The sequence below is a fragment of the Scomber japonicus genome, chromosome 15 (genome assembly GCF_027409825.1).
Source record: "Scomber japonicus isolate fScoJap1 chromosome 15, fScoJap1.pri, whole genome shotgun sequence".
Taxonomy (NCBI): Eukaryota; Metazoa; Chordata; class Actinopteri; order Scombriformes; family Scombridae; genus Scomber; species Scomber japonicus.
Window position 1 is genome coordinate 16,836,633 of NC_070592.1, and position 14,956 is coordinate 16,851,588.

The 14,956-nt window shown below is 42.1% G+C and overlaps 1 protein-coding gene across 1 annotated transcript; it reads right to left on the minus strand.

Annotated features, from left to right (window-relative positions):
- Positions 1–608: 608 nt before the first annotated feature.
- Positions 609–8,004, minus strand: trib1 (tribbles pseudokinase 1). Its single transcript, XM_053333744.1, has 3 exons — positions 7,320–8,004; positions 6,269–6,561; positions 609–3,150 (listed from the first exon to the last, which is right to left on the minus strand). The coding sequence occupies exons 1-3, from the start codon at positions 7,638–7,640 to the stop codon at positions 2,676–2,678; spliced, it is 1,089 nt and encodes a 362-aa protein (XP_053189719.1). The 5' UTR covers positions 7,641–8,004; the 3' UTR covers positions 609–2,675.
- Positions 8,005–14,956: the final 6,952 nt, after the last annotated feature.

The window sequence follows — 14,956 nt, forward strand, 5'->3', positions numbered from 1 at the left end:
CAGTAGTCATAACACACAGAGGGAGACATGCCAAGCTCTTATAGGTCAAACAATGATCCACAAGCAAATTTGGTTTGGATAAAAAAAAGAGTAGAGTTTAAGTAGTGTTCAGTTTTTGATGAGCTGACCTCCAGTTCCACCGGTAACTGCAAAGACAAAATAAGAAGAGCAGCGACCCATTATTGACATATGTGTGTTTGAGGAGTTAAATGTTACATTACGCAAAGGTCAGAGAAGAGTAAACGAGAGAGAGAGAGAGAGAGAGAGAGAGAGAGAGAGAGAGAGAGAGAGAGAGAGAGAGAGAGAGAGAGAGAGAGAGAGAGAGAGAGAGAGAGAGAGAGAGAGAGAGAGAGAGAGAGAGAGAGAGAGAGAGAGAGAGAGAGAGAGAGAGAATTGTTTTTCCTTACAAGGATTAAAATGAAAGCATTGAAGAAAATAAGAAAATGTATTTTCACTTGTGGTGATGAGGAGCTGTATGGGGAGAATTCTTGCAGAAAAACCTGAGGGACATGAAGTCAAGATGTGCCATGTCCAGGTGTGTGAATGATCTTCTGTGTGCATGTGGGAAAGACAATCAGCAGTGATGAAAAACACAAGCCATGTGAATATGAAAAAATGTGATCTTTATTCAACATCTCCACACATATTTCAAATATACATATTTACATCTTTTTTTTTTCTTTCTCTTTTTTACAATGAATATATCTCGCGTGTAACCTATCTGGACCTCGTAGCCTCTAGGTTGTGTCACAAATACATAATTCACAGTGCAATATGAAGTTTGTGCACCCGTGTCAGTTTACTCTACATGTCACATGAAATGTGTGACTCACTCTACATGTATGAACCAGGAACAAAATCATAAATCTCTTAAATTACTTTTCTGTGAGAAACAATTTAGATTGTCACAAGTCTGTTCCCATCTGGCATCTCACACAGATGAAGGAAAATAATTAAAGTACTGCAATAGATGTTTTAATACTCTACTACGTGACCCAAAATTAAATGCACAGCGCTTCTCAGATTTGACAGATTTAGTACCATTGTCAAAATGACTGTGCCAGAAGGAAACAGCTGGCTGCATACCTACAGTAGCCTGTAAGGCTCAACGTCACTGAAACACTGCATCCGTCTCTCACACTCAAAAATAAAAACAACTTTTAGAATATGGTACATCATGTTACTAACTATGATGACTACTCTCCATGGATCCACAGCTTTCAACGGCTAAAAAACAAAAAAAGGAAGGGAAAAAATGTGCCATTACAGGGGTGAAACAGTCAGAACAGATTCTACCAGCCAAGGTCAGGACCATTCTCTGCAGACACGCTCTAGTGTTGAGTCATCATCAGACCACCAACATCAAATAGCTCCTGACTGTGACTGATTTAGAGCCATTCAGTTTATGAAACACAGTGATACGGGCACAACATTCAGCACAGCTCGGCTTTATTAAAGCAACACAGCTTAACATACTGTTCCAACAAAAATGAATAAAACAGGCTTCACTGCTCAGCTGAGAAAGTCTCCTAAAATAAAATAAAAAACGTTGAATTGAGAGAAAATTCATATTGCATGAGTACCATTTGAGTTCTTGAGTTTATCTTTACTTTTTCTATTGAAATCCTACTGTTGCATCCCTCTAGGTGTAAGAATCATCACACCATCTCTGCTGCTGCAAAGGCATGTGATCAAGTCATTAGACCCACGGTTGCTCCCAGAATCTTATTTCAAACTACAAGCGTTAGTGTTAGTGCACACAGGCAGAATCTCTGTCTAATTTGCCAGGTCAGAGCCTGATAATAGACACTTCCTGTTTGGATGGAAACTTTATATGATATTGAATATTCAGCTTTCAGCATGATTTTACAGTACAGAGACTGGTATGAGCCCATTATCATTGCTTATTGTTGAGTATGTGTGTGACAAAGTCTTCCCACTTTTCTGCAAGCCTTCCTCCAGTAACACCCTGCCTTTCTCAACCTTCTGCGCGTGGCATGAGATTTGTAAATGCTCTCCACTTGCTGAGACATTGCCAGATTGGCAGTGAGACACCTCACTGTCAAAGCGTCCCGCTGAGTATGACACATCAGTCCTCTGCTAACCATCTTTCTCACTCTATGTCACTGCCTGCTGCGAGACATCAAGCTTGTGCTAGGCCTTCCTCGAGCCGGTCGGTGAGTCAGCCGGTGGTGCCTCCAGCCTGGTCAGAGAGTGAGAGGAACAACATCCTGGTCTCTTCGTCTTCTGCCCAGCCTTCATCTCATGCTTTCTGACACCTTGTGAGTCCAAGCTGACAGCAAGCATTGGTGACTACTGTTGTGCCATGGATTAGCTTCCTGTGATACACTCATAGTAGCCCGCAGAGATTATTTTGTTAATATAATCTGGCAAATTGTGACTCTTTGTTATTTGTTTTAGCACCAAAAATGTTCAAAAACGCACATATAGAAACACAATGAATGAATCATTGTGAAAAAATGCCCTTAGCAAGTAACATATATACGACAACAAAATACAGTACACTAAGTTTTTGTAGAAAGCTTGAGGGTGTATGTACACACAACAGTACACAAATGGTTTCTAAAAAGTGCCAAATGTAAAAAAACAACAATGAATCCCTCATAGCAATATGCCTTTTTGTATTGGTCCCTCAGCCAGCTGAATTGAGTCCGTCAGCAGAACAGATCATCATCCTCTTCCACGTCAAAGGACGGCACCATCTGTTCCGCCGAGCTCACTTCCTGTTCACCCAGTACCACTTCTTGCGATGATGGTGGCTGGTGGAACCACGGGTGAGCGAGCAGCTCAGTTGCTGTGAGTCTCTCGCAGGGTTCTTTCCTCAGCAGGCTCTGGAGTAGACACTTGGCCTTGGGCGACAAGCCCTCTGGCAAACAGCACTGGCCTCTGCGGATTTTGGAAAACAGTGTGGCCGGGTCCGGGTCGTGGAAGGGGTAACGACCAACCAGCATGGTGTACAGCATGACCCCCAGGCTCCACATGTCGGCCATTTTGCCGGAGTAAGGTGCCGAGCCGCTGAGGATCTCTGGGCTGACGTAAGCAGGACAGCCGTGGGTGTCTGACATGGAGTCATCGTTTGGGTCTTCTAAGACGCGACAGTCCTCAAGGCTTTCTAGTCTTACTTGTGTCCTGCGAGGAAAAAATAAAACAAAGGTTAGGACATTTCATAACACCTTTAAGAGAAGAGAAAATGCAGAGAAATGGTTTCTGTGAGCTATTTAAAGCAGCTATGCCTAAGTGCCAAACCTCATTTAATACAACTGCAGATAGTAGTAAGGACTTTATTTATACTGTGATAGATGTGATAGCGATGACATCATCTATTATTATGTACACAAGCAACCCAAGAACTTAATGTAGTAGAAAGTAGGACATTTTTTGCTGAATGACGTTATTGTTGGAAATTATGTTCTCAGAGAGTACAACAACATTTAAAGTCATTCCTTGGTCTGGTGCACAACTGTGTGTGCACGTGTGTGCATTTCAAATAGTGGCTTTGTTTAACATTGTCAGACATTTCAGATATCCGTTAAATGTAAGTCACTGATTGCATCATGGAAAAACAGCCATCCTTCATTTAGCTTTCAGACAGACAGATGGACAGACAGTAACACACACATACACTCACACACACATCAGACACCAGTGAACTTACTATGACCTAAGTGCACAACAGTGAGTCCAGTTTAAGCAGAGCTGCCTAAGCAAATTTCCAATGACTTCCTGGCACACACATGGTCACATAAACACACATATAAATATACAACTCCAGCCCCACCCCCCGGTCCTCCACCTCCTCCTCCTCCTCAGCTTCAGCTCACACACATAATGCTATATTTAGCCATGTTAATGACAGGACGTACATTTAGCCCTGCACCAGAGCATATAAGATTGTGAGAGTATAACGCTCTCACAAAATGATTGATGGGACAAAGATAGAGCATGTGATGGGAATCGTCTGCTCTTTCCGGGGACACACAAATATCACTAAATAATTTCAAAAGGGATCAGTTCGCTACAGAAATAGACATGACATATTTTTAATTAAAACTTAATTCGTGCCTCTCGAGATTTGCTCCTGAGACTGACACACTTATTGAAGCTTTATCAAGTCAAACACACATAAGATGTGTGGTGTTTTATCTCAAATTCAGAGGGTCGATTCTGTGAGACACTTCAGCCGTCAGACAGAGTGGCTGGAGAAGGAAATAGACAGCCAGAGAGAGGATGAGAAGAGTGACAGCCTGAAGGACCAACATAGAAAGCAGCTGATATTTAAACACTAAGATAGTGGAGGAGATAAGTCAGGAAGGAGAAAAAGAGATGGAGACAGAAAAGGAAACAGAACAGAGAGAGTTAGAGGGGTGGAGAGAGTGACTCATCCTTCTGTCGAGAGTACATATCTCCTCTCCTCCTCTCTCTCTCTCTTTCTCGAGCCGAGGCTATCTGCACCTGGGTCCCACACTCGCGGCGCCAGCCATCCCATAATTACCCTCAAATGGCTGTTGCCACATCAGTGACGCACGGGAAGGCTGGCCCAGCAGTGGAGCTCTGCATGCTTCACAGTGCTAGTCACCTTCCCTAAACTGGCTTTCCAACTGCACTGTGTGTGTGTGTGTGTGTGTGTGTGTGTGAATGGAGATAGCATTTGTCAAATTGTTGTGACTTTCTCTGTCTCTGGCTCGAGCACTGCATTGTTGGCCAGGACATTGCATCACAGCTTGATTGTTGGCGTTTGAAAGATGCCTGATTGTGAATTTGGAAGAATGTATGACGAAATAAATGAGGTCATGCAACATTTCAACGAGACTTATGTGTGTCAAAAGACACTGTCCTTGGATTAAAACAGCAATGCATAACACTGATTTTTCTGAAAACAAACACAGCCATGTTTCATGAATTCACACAGGCATCTAATGCTATCAGCAAAATCCGCAGTTTTGTTTTCACAGTCCATCACAGTAGATCCATTTATGGTGGTGTTACAGTATGTCGCTAGCCAAAGTGTAAGGAGAAGTCTGTTAAAAAAGAAGATGTCATCCCACCACAGCGGGGTCAAGTGGGTCGATCAACCAGTATTAATGTTGCAATGCAAGCTAACAACATACTGAATTACGAGCAACAAGGTTTTTGAGCTTGCAAAAGGCTGCAATCAGCAAACATAAAAACATGCATGTTAAGACACACACGCACAAAGAAAATGAGGTATGCAGCCCCCGCCTCCTTTTCCCCTCTGCACATATACACTGTGACTCATCGCTCTGCAGCCGTATAGCTATCAGAGGGACACAACTTCTCTCACTGGCTGTCTGCTCTCATTCATCCAGTGTGACCCTGCAAACCCAGAGGTCATGGCTGGAGAATGTTACTGTTGAAAAGTCTCTATGAAAAAGAGCCTTTGGAAAGCTGGAGGGGGGGGGGGGGGGGGGGGGGGGGGGTTGTGTGGGATCAGCGGGTGCTTACAGGAAAGAGAGTGACGCAAGGGCAAAGAGGCGACAAATAGTTTTGTAAGCAGGGGTTTTGTGTGTCTTCCAGAACAAAGTAGTACTCAGAGATGCAGACATTAAAAGGCATGTGTGTGCATGAGTGGGCGTGTGCGTGTGTGTTTGTGTGTGTGGGAGCGAGTTCAAAGGATGGTGCTTTGAACTACTCCTTCATGGATGAAAGTCTATTTGAATGAATCTGTATTGGAAGCATCAGTTATTCTGCAGCATAGTTATGATGTAATTTATTAATAAATAATGAGTAATAAATATATTCAGAGATACAGACCACAGAAGGGGGATGATTGTCTCATTCACCAGCCTCGTCTAGCAGCACTGCCAAACTACCACCCACCACATTCACACACACACGCATGCAAAACAAACACCCAACATGCATACAAAGAGACACATCGAGAGTGAGAAAGGGAGACAGACAGAGAGGGCGAAAATCTGGGAAGCCGTGCAATCTGCCTCCACAAGTACAGAACCTCCTACTCGATCTGTGCCCACATTGATATCTGCACACATGGCCTGTGTGTATCAGCTTTTGCCATTTTCGGTCCTCACTTGCACATCCCACTAAACTACATGTATTCTAGTCTGACAGCATCCAAATAAAGTCCAGAGGGATGTGATGCTGAACAGGTAGTTCAACAGTGTGAGGAAACTTTTCAGCAACCTAATCTGGGTGACATCTCACCCTGAACACTGAGCTTTTAAGTCCTTGAAAGTTAGGGATAGCGTATTAACTCTCATCTCACCTCTTCTCATCAGCGAAGACAAACTTGCGCAGTTTGAGGTCACCCAGCACGATGCCTGTCTGGTGGCAGTGTGCCACAGCCAGTGCCACCTGACGGAAGAGTCTGCAGGCCTGCTCTTCGTCCAGCCTGCGACAACTCTTCACCAAAGTGTGCATGTCCCCAAAGTCTTTGTCCAGGAACACGTAGGCCTTGCGTTCACCAATGATGATGTCCCTGATACTGGCCACATTCTTGTGTGCTGGAAGGATCCCATAGGCTCTGATCTTTTCCTGATACACCCCCATGTCAAAGACCTGGGAGAGAGATGAAAGTAGAAAGAAAAGCAGGGAAAGGGAAGGAGATGCAGAGTGGAAATTAAGGAGACAGGGAGAGAGAGAGAGAGAGAGAGAGAGAGTATGTATGAGGGGGAGGAGGCATTGGGTCAGTATGTTCTTAATGATCATCTGAGGAAACAGGCATGCAAATCTGGCAGCTAGTTAAAAAAGGCGTAGGATATCCTTTGATTCCATCTCAATACACTGCTTTTGCAAGAGCATGACAAATGAATCATCAAAGCGTGAAGAGATTAACTTTATTAATCAACAAAGCCAAACGCCTGCAGGTCTATCAAGCAAAATAAACACATGGATCTGGAACAGTGGAGGGCACCGGCGTTATCAGAACCGATCCTTATCAAGATGGTCTTTCGTTGCTTCACATGTTTGCATTTTTGTGTGTCACAGCGTGGCGTATTGCAGTGACGTCTATGCAAATGAGCCGAGTTGACAGACACGGTGTGAATCCGTAGAGGCAAGAATAGGTGGACTTCAATAGGTAAGGTGTATTTTCTGAACCCTGGAAAGACTATGGGTTTTTTTTGTTTAAGAAATGTGTAAATAGATTTCAAATAACCATATAAGCCTTAGTTCCGGATTTAAAAATGGTGAAGAAACACTGCTGCTATTACGCAAAGTGTGACACATTTCAGTGAAAAAGTCGGCTGAACACTGATGACATATCAGACAGACAAACACCATTCATTCAGAGAAATTGCAAAAATGATTGCGCATACCTTGCACAGCAGCTCATCGCCAGTGTCGGTGTTCATCGCGCTGTGCATGCTCTCCCGGTCCGCCAGAGGTAGAAGCAGAAACGGTCCTATCCTGGATGGTCCCTGGTGTGTAGCTGGGACAGGGTTTGAAAGCGGACTGACCGGGGACCCGGGAGAGGTGCCGAGGAGTCCCTGTGTATCCCCCGCCTCGGCGCTAAGCCTGGCACATTTGGCCGGCGGCTGATCGTCTGAGTCCAGCCGCTTGTGAGCGACTCTCCCGGTACGGACACAAGGTACCGGGCTGCTCCACTGCAAGTTCATCCTGATAGACCGGTTCACCATGAAAAGCAAAATCGAGACCCTTACTAATATAGGATGATTGTTACAATAAACTACAAACTGTGTGCTCCATTTCCCCCGGTGAGACTTATTATAGCCTGGTTGAGCTAAAAAACTTCAATGGAGCGGCGGCGCGTTTTGGTAGTAATCCAAGCCAAGTCCTTTCGTTGAGTGACTGCCCGTGGCTCTGAGGTCTGTGTACTTTTGGTGAGAAAATCCCGATCCCTCAGAGCCCAAGCAGAGAGAGAGGGAGGGAGCGAGCGAGCGAGAGAGAGAGAGAGAGACAGAGAGAGAGAGAGAAGGGGACAGAGAAAGAGAGCAGGGAAGAGGGAGAGACCGCCTCACTCAGACAGAGGCAGAGAGTGAGTGAGCTCCGGTGATGTTGAGCACTGAGCTCAAACACTCCGCCCGATCAGTCCAGCCTCCTGGTGACACAACCATTGAGCAATCCTGTAACGGCACCGACTCCAGCTCAGCTCTGATGAAACTGCCTGCTGTATTACCTTTCACAGACGACGTGAGCACGCGGTACAAACATTAATGGTATTCTGTTAATGAAATCTCCAAAAATCCTGCTCTGAGATTTTGCTGATAGCTGCTGAAAAGAACCCATGTGAGAGCAATGAAGAAATCATCTGCTACTTATCACAGCTGCCTCATCAAGCGTGCACATGTTTTAGACAATAATTAACAACATTTAAAACTCCTTGTCTGACTCAGTTTTTCCTTAATGTTCAGCTCTTGTTGCCATTTATTGCCAGTTGTAACAGTCTCTCCACAGACCTCCTGTGTGGCACCTGAACTGTTTACTCTTCAAATGTTAGGCCTGAAGTGTGAACTAGCCCATACAAAGCTCCAGTGTATGTATCTTAACGCTAGCTTTAACATCACCATGATATTTTCCCCTGCTGGGCCTGTTTGTTATGTGGATATGAGTCACCCTCATAAAGCCATGGTACTGGGCTATAAGCATTCACATAAAATATGCCAGTGCAGTTCTGTAAACAAGATCACAGCAGCTGGGCTCCCAGAGACACTGATCTTAAGCTAAAACTACTTGTATACCCAAATACCACAAACCGGCAAGCCAATACTGTGCAATCTGTGTGGAAATTATGCAATATTCTTGAAAAAAGTATAATCATGAACTATGGACTATTGAAGGGTGCAGTACAGTAGTCAGTTAGAAAAAAACATTCCTATGAGGATGAGTGTTAAGATGAGCTGATGGTATGAGTTAATTATAAATGTGCATGTTTGTGAGTGTTTGTTGGGGTGTGTACACCCGCGTGACAATGTGCGTGTTGCGCAAGAGTGCTTTTTTCCACTGCTTTATGTTGAACAAGCATAGTGGCTGCAGCAAAGGCTCACTGAGCGTTCACTAAAACACACAGCACCAGCTGGCCTGTGTGTGTACACACTATCACTACTCTTTTGCACAAGCCCTCCTGCCAAAACAGTAGCATGCTGTTCCAAACCATTTCTTTACACATTTTCAACACAGTTCCTTCCACAAGAGGTCACACACTTAACCAGGTCACAGCAGCTCAGCTCAGCCTGACTCAAAAAGGTCATGTGAACCTGTCTCTGCAGGCTGTCCAAACATGGGTGAGCTGCAGATTCCATAGGAATGATGGCTGTTATTTTTAGGCCGTGCATTCTTTCTTTGTGCAGTGGTCGTCCTACGAATAAGGTGACTCACCAACTGATTGATGTGTGTGCGTCTCTGTGAACAAGTGTGTTTGTCATGCCATCGAGCAGGCACAGGAACAGGTTTCCTCTCTCACTGTCATGTCTTTCTCGTTTTTTTAAAGAAGTTCAAAAAGCAGGATGAGCAGTCACTGTGGGAACAGGCGGCAGATGTACGGAAAGCCAAAAAGTTTATTGTTATGTAACAATAGTCCGGATCTGGTGTGTCAGTGCATCAAAGTGATGATGCGGGTTTGTAGCTTGTTTGTGTCTGACACAGTGTTGAGGTGTACACTGGAAAAGCTGACTTATTTGTGTTAGCTGTAATCAGCACAAAGTGTTTGTATGTGTTTGTGAAACAACAATTTGTCTGTGATAGAAAAATTATGTTGGAATCATTACAAAAGGTCAGGTCAGTATACTCCATGTGTGGGCTGTACATTACATTTATGCAAGATAGTTTATGTTATCACATTATATAGCTGGTCAGCTTATGGTGTATGTGGGAGTGTGTTATGAGTGGGTATAGTGTTTGTGTGGGAGTGTGGCTGCATCCCCATGTCAGTGAGTAAGAAGAGAAAACATTATTCACAGCATGCTCTTCCTTGTTATAATTAGCTGAGTCACCAACAGTGGTAAAGTGAGACTGGGAATTGATCTACTCTGAGAATAGTTCAATCTTATTTGGCTGAAAGCCAACCATTGCTGTGAATTATTCTTCATTTGAGCTGCTCTGTCACACACACACACACACACACACACACACACACACACGCCAAACAAAATTAACAGAGCTGTACACTAGAGACTACAACTCAAGATGCACTTTTAACTTAATCTTGATCTAGTAAAACCAAAAAGTGACTTTCTAATATTTTCTTACCACAGGCTTAGATTAGTTTATTTTTGTGGACAATAGGTAGATGCCCGATGACAAGATGAACCAAACACATACTAATAAACTCTGTTGTAAATGTATCCACATCAATACAGAACCAAGCTTCCCAACTTTAACCAGGAGAAAGCAGTTAACAATTGTTTTTCATATACTCACTTCTGCTTTTTGTTACCAATAGAGCTGTTTCTAATACACTGAAGACGATTATTGTTGCCTGTTATATAGCCTATAAATAGTGTTTTACTCCTGGACTTTATTTAAATCAGCAACAGTGATTCCAGTAATCCAGGCTGGACTAGTATGGCTGTTAAATTCACTTGGTGTGATTAATTGGCCTTTTTCACAGCACACATTTAGACTTGTCACAGCAGGAAAAGCACAGGTGTTACTAATAACGATACCTCAGTTTTATTCATGTCCCAGTAATACTGCATTCATGCAATAAAGGCAGAAAGGAGAGGTCAATAACTTCCTTTTATTTTGACTTTGGCAGCAATTACTCCAAGATCCTCACTGGTAGCCATATATGTCACACTAGATACCTACTTTTGTTGTGTTATGTAACTATAGTGTAAATCTCCTTTTTAATTAAGATTGAATAGACTTTATTCAGATGTAAATGTTTATGATAGAGACTTTTCAACTACTTTTGTTTATTGACATGTCTGTAGTTTTTTTCACCTTTCAACTGTGAAAAGTGGTAGCTGTCAGAAATTTCTTTAATTCAGAATTACAGCTTTGAAGCTGATGTAAACATTTTTTCTGATTCAACTGCTATGGTGTGAACAATATGACATGAACATGGCAACAGCCATGACAATGTGACAGCTAGCTAGCATGCACAATATCAGGACCCTGAAACTGAAGCACATAAATGAAATTCAGCCATCATTCATTTTATTATTTACCCCTCTGTTTTTCCCACTGTGACATGTCAAAATGTCCTCTGTGAAAAAATCCTATTATGTATCACATACTCCAAGGACCAAAGCCTACTACACTAAGTTACTACTATACTAAGTCCATTTTACCTGCATGTTCTTTAATAGCTGTTGTATGCAATATACATTTGAACTATACTGATTAATGGGTGGTTGAAAATGTGTTAATGTGTATGTGTATTAGTCAAAAAGAGACATTGCACCTCTAACATTTATATCTCTGCAAAACAGCAAAAGACTGGAGGTGAGTTTTAAAGTAACAGGTGTGCAAAACTATGACAAATATGGTAGTTATTGTATTTACAGCTGAACTTTGACCCCATTTCTCAGTATATGAAGTGGAGTCAAGTGTCACTTGAGGATAGAAGGAAGTAAGGATACCATAAGCAATAGTAGTCTTTTTACAAGTTCAACATCTTCCTCTATTGGTATTATACTTTTTCTTTTATTAGTAGATCTTGTTTCCTCCAAATATCTGGTTGTCTGCCATTGCCCTTGTGTTTTTGGATAGCTGACAGTTTGCTATGAATCAGATTGTTGGAGATACATGTGGGCCAGTGGATATCCAATTGTATGCTCACAATAAAAATGATTCAAATTATTTTTTCATTGGGTGCATTTAAAACAAAACATGGTCTTGCATTAGCCTGCATTAAACTATATCTTGACATAAGCTCCTAGTTGCTGTGAACTGTATGAACTCAAGTGTTGAGATCTTATCCAAAATTAGTCATCAGCCCGCTATAACCATCCTTACTGAATACGTTCTATATTTTCACAGCCTCAGCAGACCTCAAAGACAATCAATCAAGCCAGGAGCCGAGATGAGGATTGTTTCACGTGGATGGACTCCAGACTGTAGTCTGGCCAAACATTTCAGCCTTCCTTTGCTAGTTATCCCAATCTGTCCATCACTATTTCTTTGATCTGTTAGGTTGAGTTAGGGTTGGTTAGATTGGACTGACTGGATTCTTGGCAATGCAGATGATTTGTGCAATTCAAAACCCAGTTTAGCTTTAATACATACTTCTACAGTTTTCATGGTGTGTTGTGCTCAGATTTTGTGGCAGCTGACCACTAACGGTTTGAACGGTTTTTACATTGCATAGGACACCTACACATTGTTCCCCATTGATTTAAAACATTTGTTCTCACATAGGGGAGTTGTCATGCTTACACAAACTCAGCACAAAGACTTCCCCAAAGGTCTTCTGAGAATTTGTAAAGCTTTAGCTGAAAATTAATCTACCGTCAACACTTTTCTCTTCAAGCTGACAATCTAAGAGCACATTGCCTTTTCTTAAAACAGTGAACCCAACAAAGAAAATACTAATTAAATCTGAAACCCAAAATGTTGTAATCAGTAATGGTTACAGTCTATTTACAGTGGATCAACAGTTTTTGTTCTTCTGGTGAGAAATGTTAAACTAAATTTGTTAGGTCATGGTGCAAGAGCTGTCCAACTTTCTTTATTGTACATGTCCACTGCAGCACAAGATGCTCTGTCCTCTTCAAAGTAATTTGAACATGCACAAAGATAAATATTGGTGCTTTAAATACTTTTAAAAATCTATTTAAAATAGGTTTTTATAAACAAGATTGATAAAAAAAGGATCTAAGCTTATATTCTCCAAGTCTCTGAAACTCTACTGGAGGGAAATAACACCATATGTCCTAATGTCAATGATGGTGGTGGAGAGTGCTGTCAAATATTCTTGTTTTACAATCTCCCACATATTTAACCAGGTTGAGATCTGGTGACTGCAGAGACTAAAGCACATGATTCAGATCAGATTAATCAAACCACTGAGGGACCCTTGTGCCTTGTTTCCATTGCCATTCTTTAACCAATAAGCAGCATCAACAACAACACCAGACAATCCAATCTACATATGAATGTGAGGTGGCTAAACTTATAAGTTCCAATGTCTCTCATTTTATAGTAACCACAGATAAAGGAGAAACCATTTCATTCCGGGTGTAGCAGAATAAGGAAATACATTTTTATCTTTCAACTCAAAATGAAACAGTTTTCACTAACACAATTTCCTTGAAAAGTCAACCATACCAGGTATCCCCAGACCTTCATCAGCAGAATTTCACTTGAAAGATCACTTCCCTTCATGTCCTAAGAACATTATTGCATAATGCTATCTTTATCAGGCAGTCCTCAGCACATGATTTCACTGAAATAGTTCGCTTTACTCTCAAGGCTCCACTCCAGGATGACTCAAGGGGTTTCCTGTTGGTAATGGGAAGTTGATGGCAATTGTGTGTGCGCTATGGCCACAACACACACGTCATCATCGTATTGTCACCAGCGCATCACTGAGGTTACACAAGCTGTCTCTGCTCAGCCGGGCCTAGCTCATGATGTCACCCTTAGAGGAATGTGAAAACACTGATTGTGAAAAAGAAACAAGAAGTGATTGTCACTTGTTGCTCACTTGAGGGAAAAAGATTGGGAGATTTTATTATTATATTATATATTAAGAATCATGTTTCTAGTTGTTTGAGAGGTACTTTCACTCTTTTTGGCTGCATTGCAACACTAACATGCCATAATAGTTGGATTCAGTTGGATTCATCATCCAAGAAGCACTAATGTCTGAACAGAATCATGGCAATACATTAAATATGGTTGAGATATTTCAGTTTGGAACAAAGTGGAAGACAGACAGAACCAACATTGCCATACTGTATAGATGGCATGGGGAAAAAATGCACTTTTTTACTTGTTTCTTTTCATATTCTCAATCACACAATTTCCCCCTGGTGTCAGTTGCTTTGATTTATTTTATCGGCGGCTTTAGAAATATTATTTTACTTACAGCGCCTTAGAGGATAGGACATGAAAGTGTCATCTAACATTAATCTCCTCTGTACTGCTTGATGAAAGATAAGCCACAACTGCTTTTTCAAAAGGGGTGTCTGCTTTTCAAATACCTACACTAAATTATATTCAGAAGTAAGCAGCTCCTCAGTCCCTCCTCATTCCAGTGACCGAGGACACAAAGTACACCCTCAAGCCAAAACATAACTAGTTGGATCAACATTAATGACACTTCTACTGTAACACCAGAGCGAGACAGCAGAGAGAAAACTTTTATTTGTTACAAATCCCTTCTACAAGTCCCATAACCCCCAACCTCTTTCCAGAGTGACTCAACCAGTACTGAATTTATCAAAGTGTGCGAACAGGAGAGGGAGAGCAGAGCTTAGCGTTTAGAGAAAGCAATTAATTGCAGGATAATACCCCATGTAACAGGATTTCAATGACTGTTAGCGCTGCTCCGCTCCAAAAGTAGATTTATTCTTATAATCCCGTGATGAAAGGGATGGCCAATTATTTCCCAAGCATTGGAACACACTGCCTGAACCAGGGCTAGGCCAGCGGGAGTGAAAGGAAGTGGGAGCAGCAGGAAAAGACAAGAAAGTGTTTGTGTGTACACATACACACTTACTATTCAGCCAGCCACAACAACCTGTCACTCTTCACAAATTACCTAACGCAGAGCTTTTAATGATATGATTGCACTACAACTCACGGGAGAAAGATGAAAGCTGAGTGTTGCTCTATTAACTGCAGACTCCGTGGCTGCTGAAAATTAGGCCCCACGTTTCTTGGCGTTTCATCAGTTTTGGAAGACGTTGAAAATGTGGGTTAACATTCATGAAGTTTGCGTTTGAGTTTTAACGGCAGAATGTCATCATAAAGGCGTACACATGATGTTATTGAAACAGGCACTAAAATCTTTCAAAGGAATTCATTCATAGACATTTGTCCCTGG

Excerpts from the sequence above, each read along its gene's own strand:
- trib1 (XM_053333744.1), bottom strand. The coding sequence starts at position 7,640 with ATGGTGAACCGGTCTATCAGGATGAACTTGCAGTGGAGCAGCCCGGTA. Across the intron at positions 6,562-7,319 it reads GCGATGAGCTGCTGTGCAAG|GTCTTTGACATGGGGGTGTA; the intron begins GTATGCGCAATC and ends TCTCTCTCCCAG. Across the intron at positions 3,151-6,268 it reads GTCTTCGCTGATGAGAAGAG|GACACAAGTAAGACTAGAAA; the intron begins GTGAGATGAGAG and ends TTTTCCTCGCAG.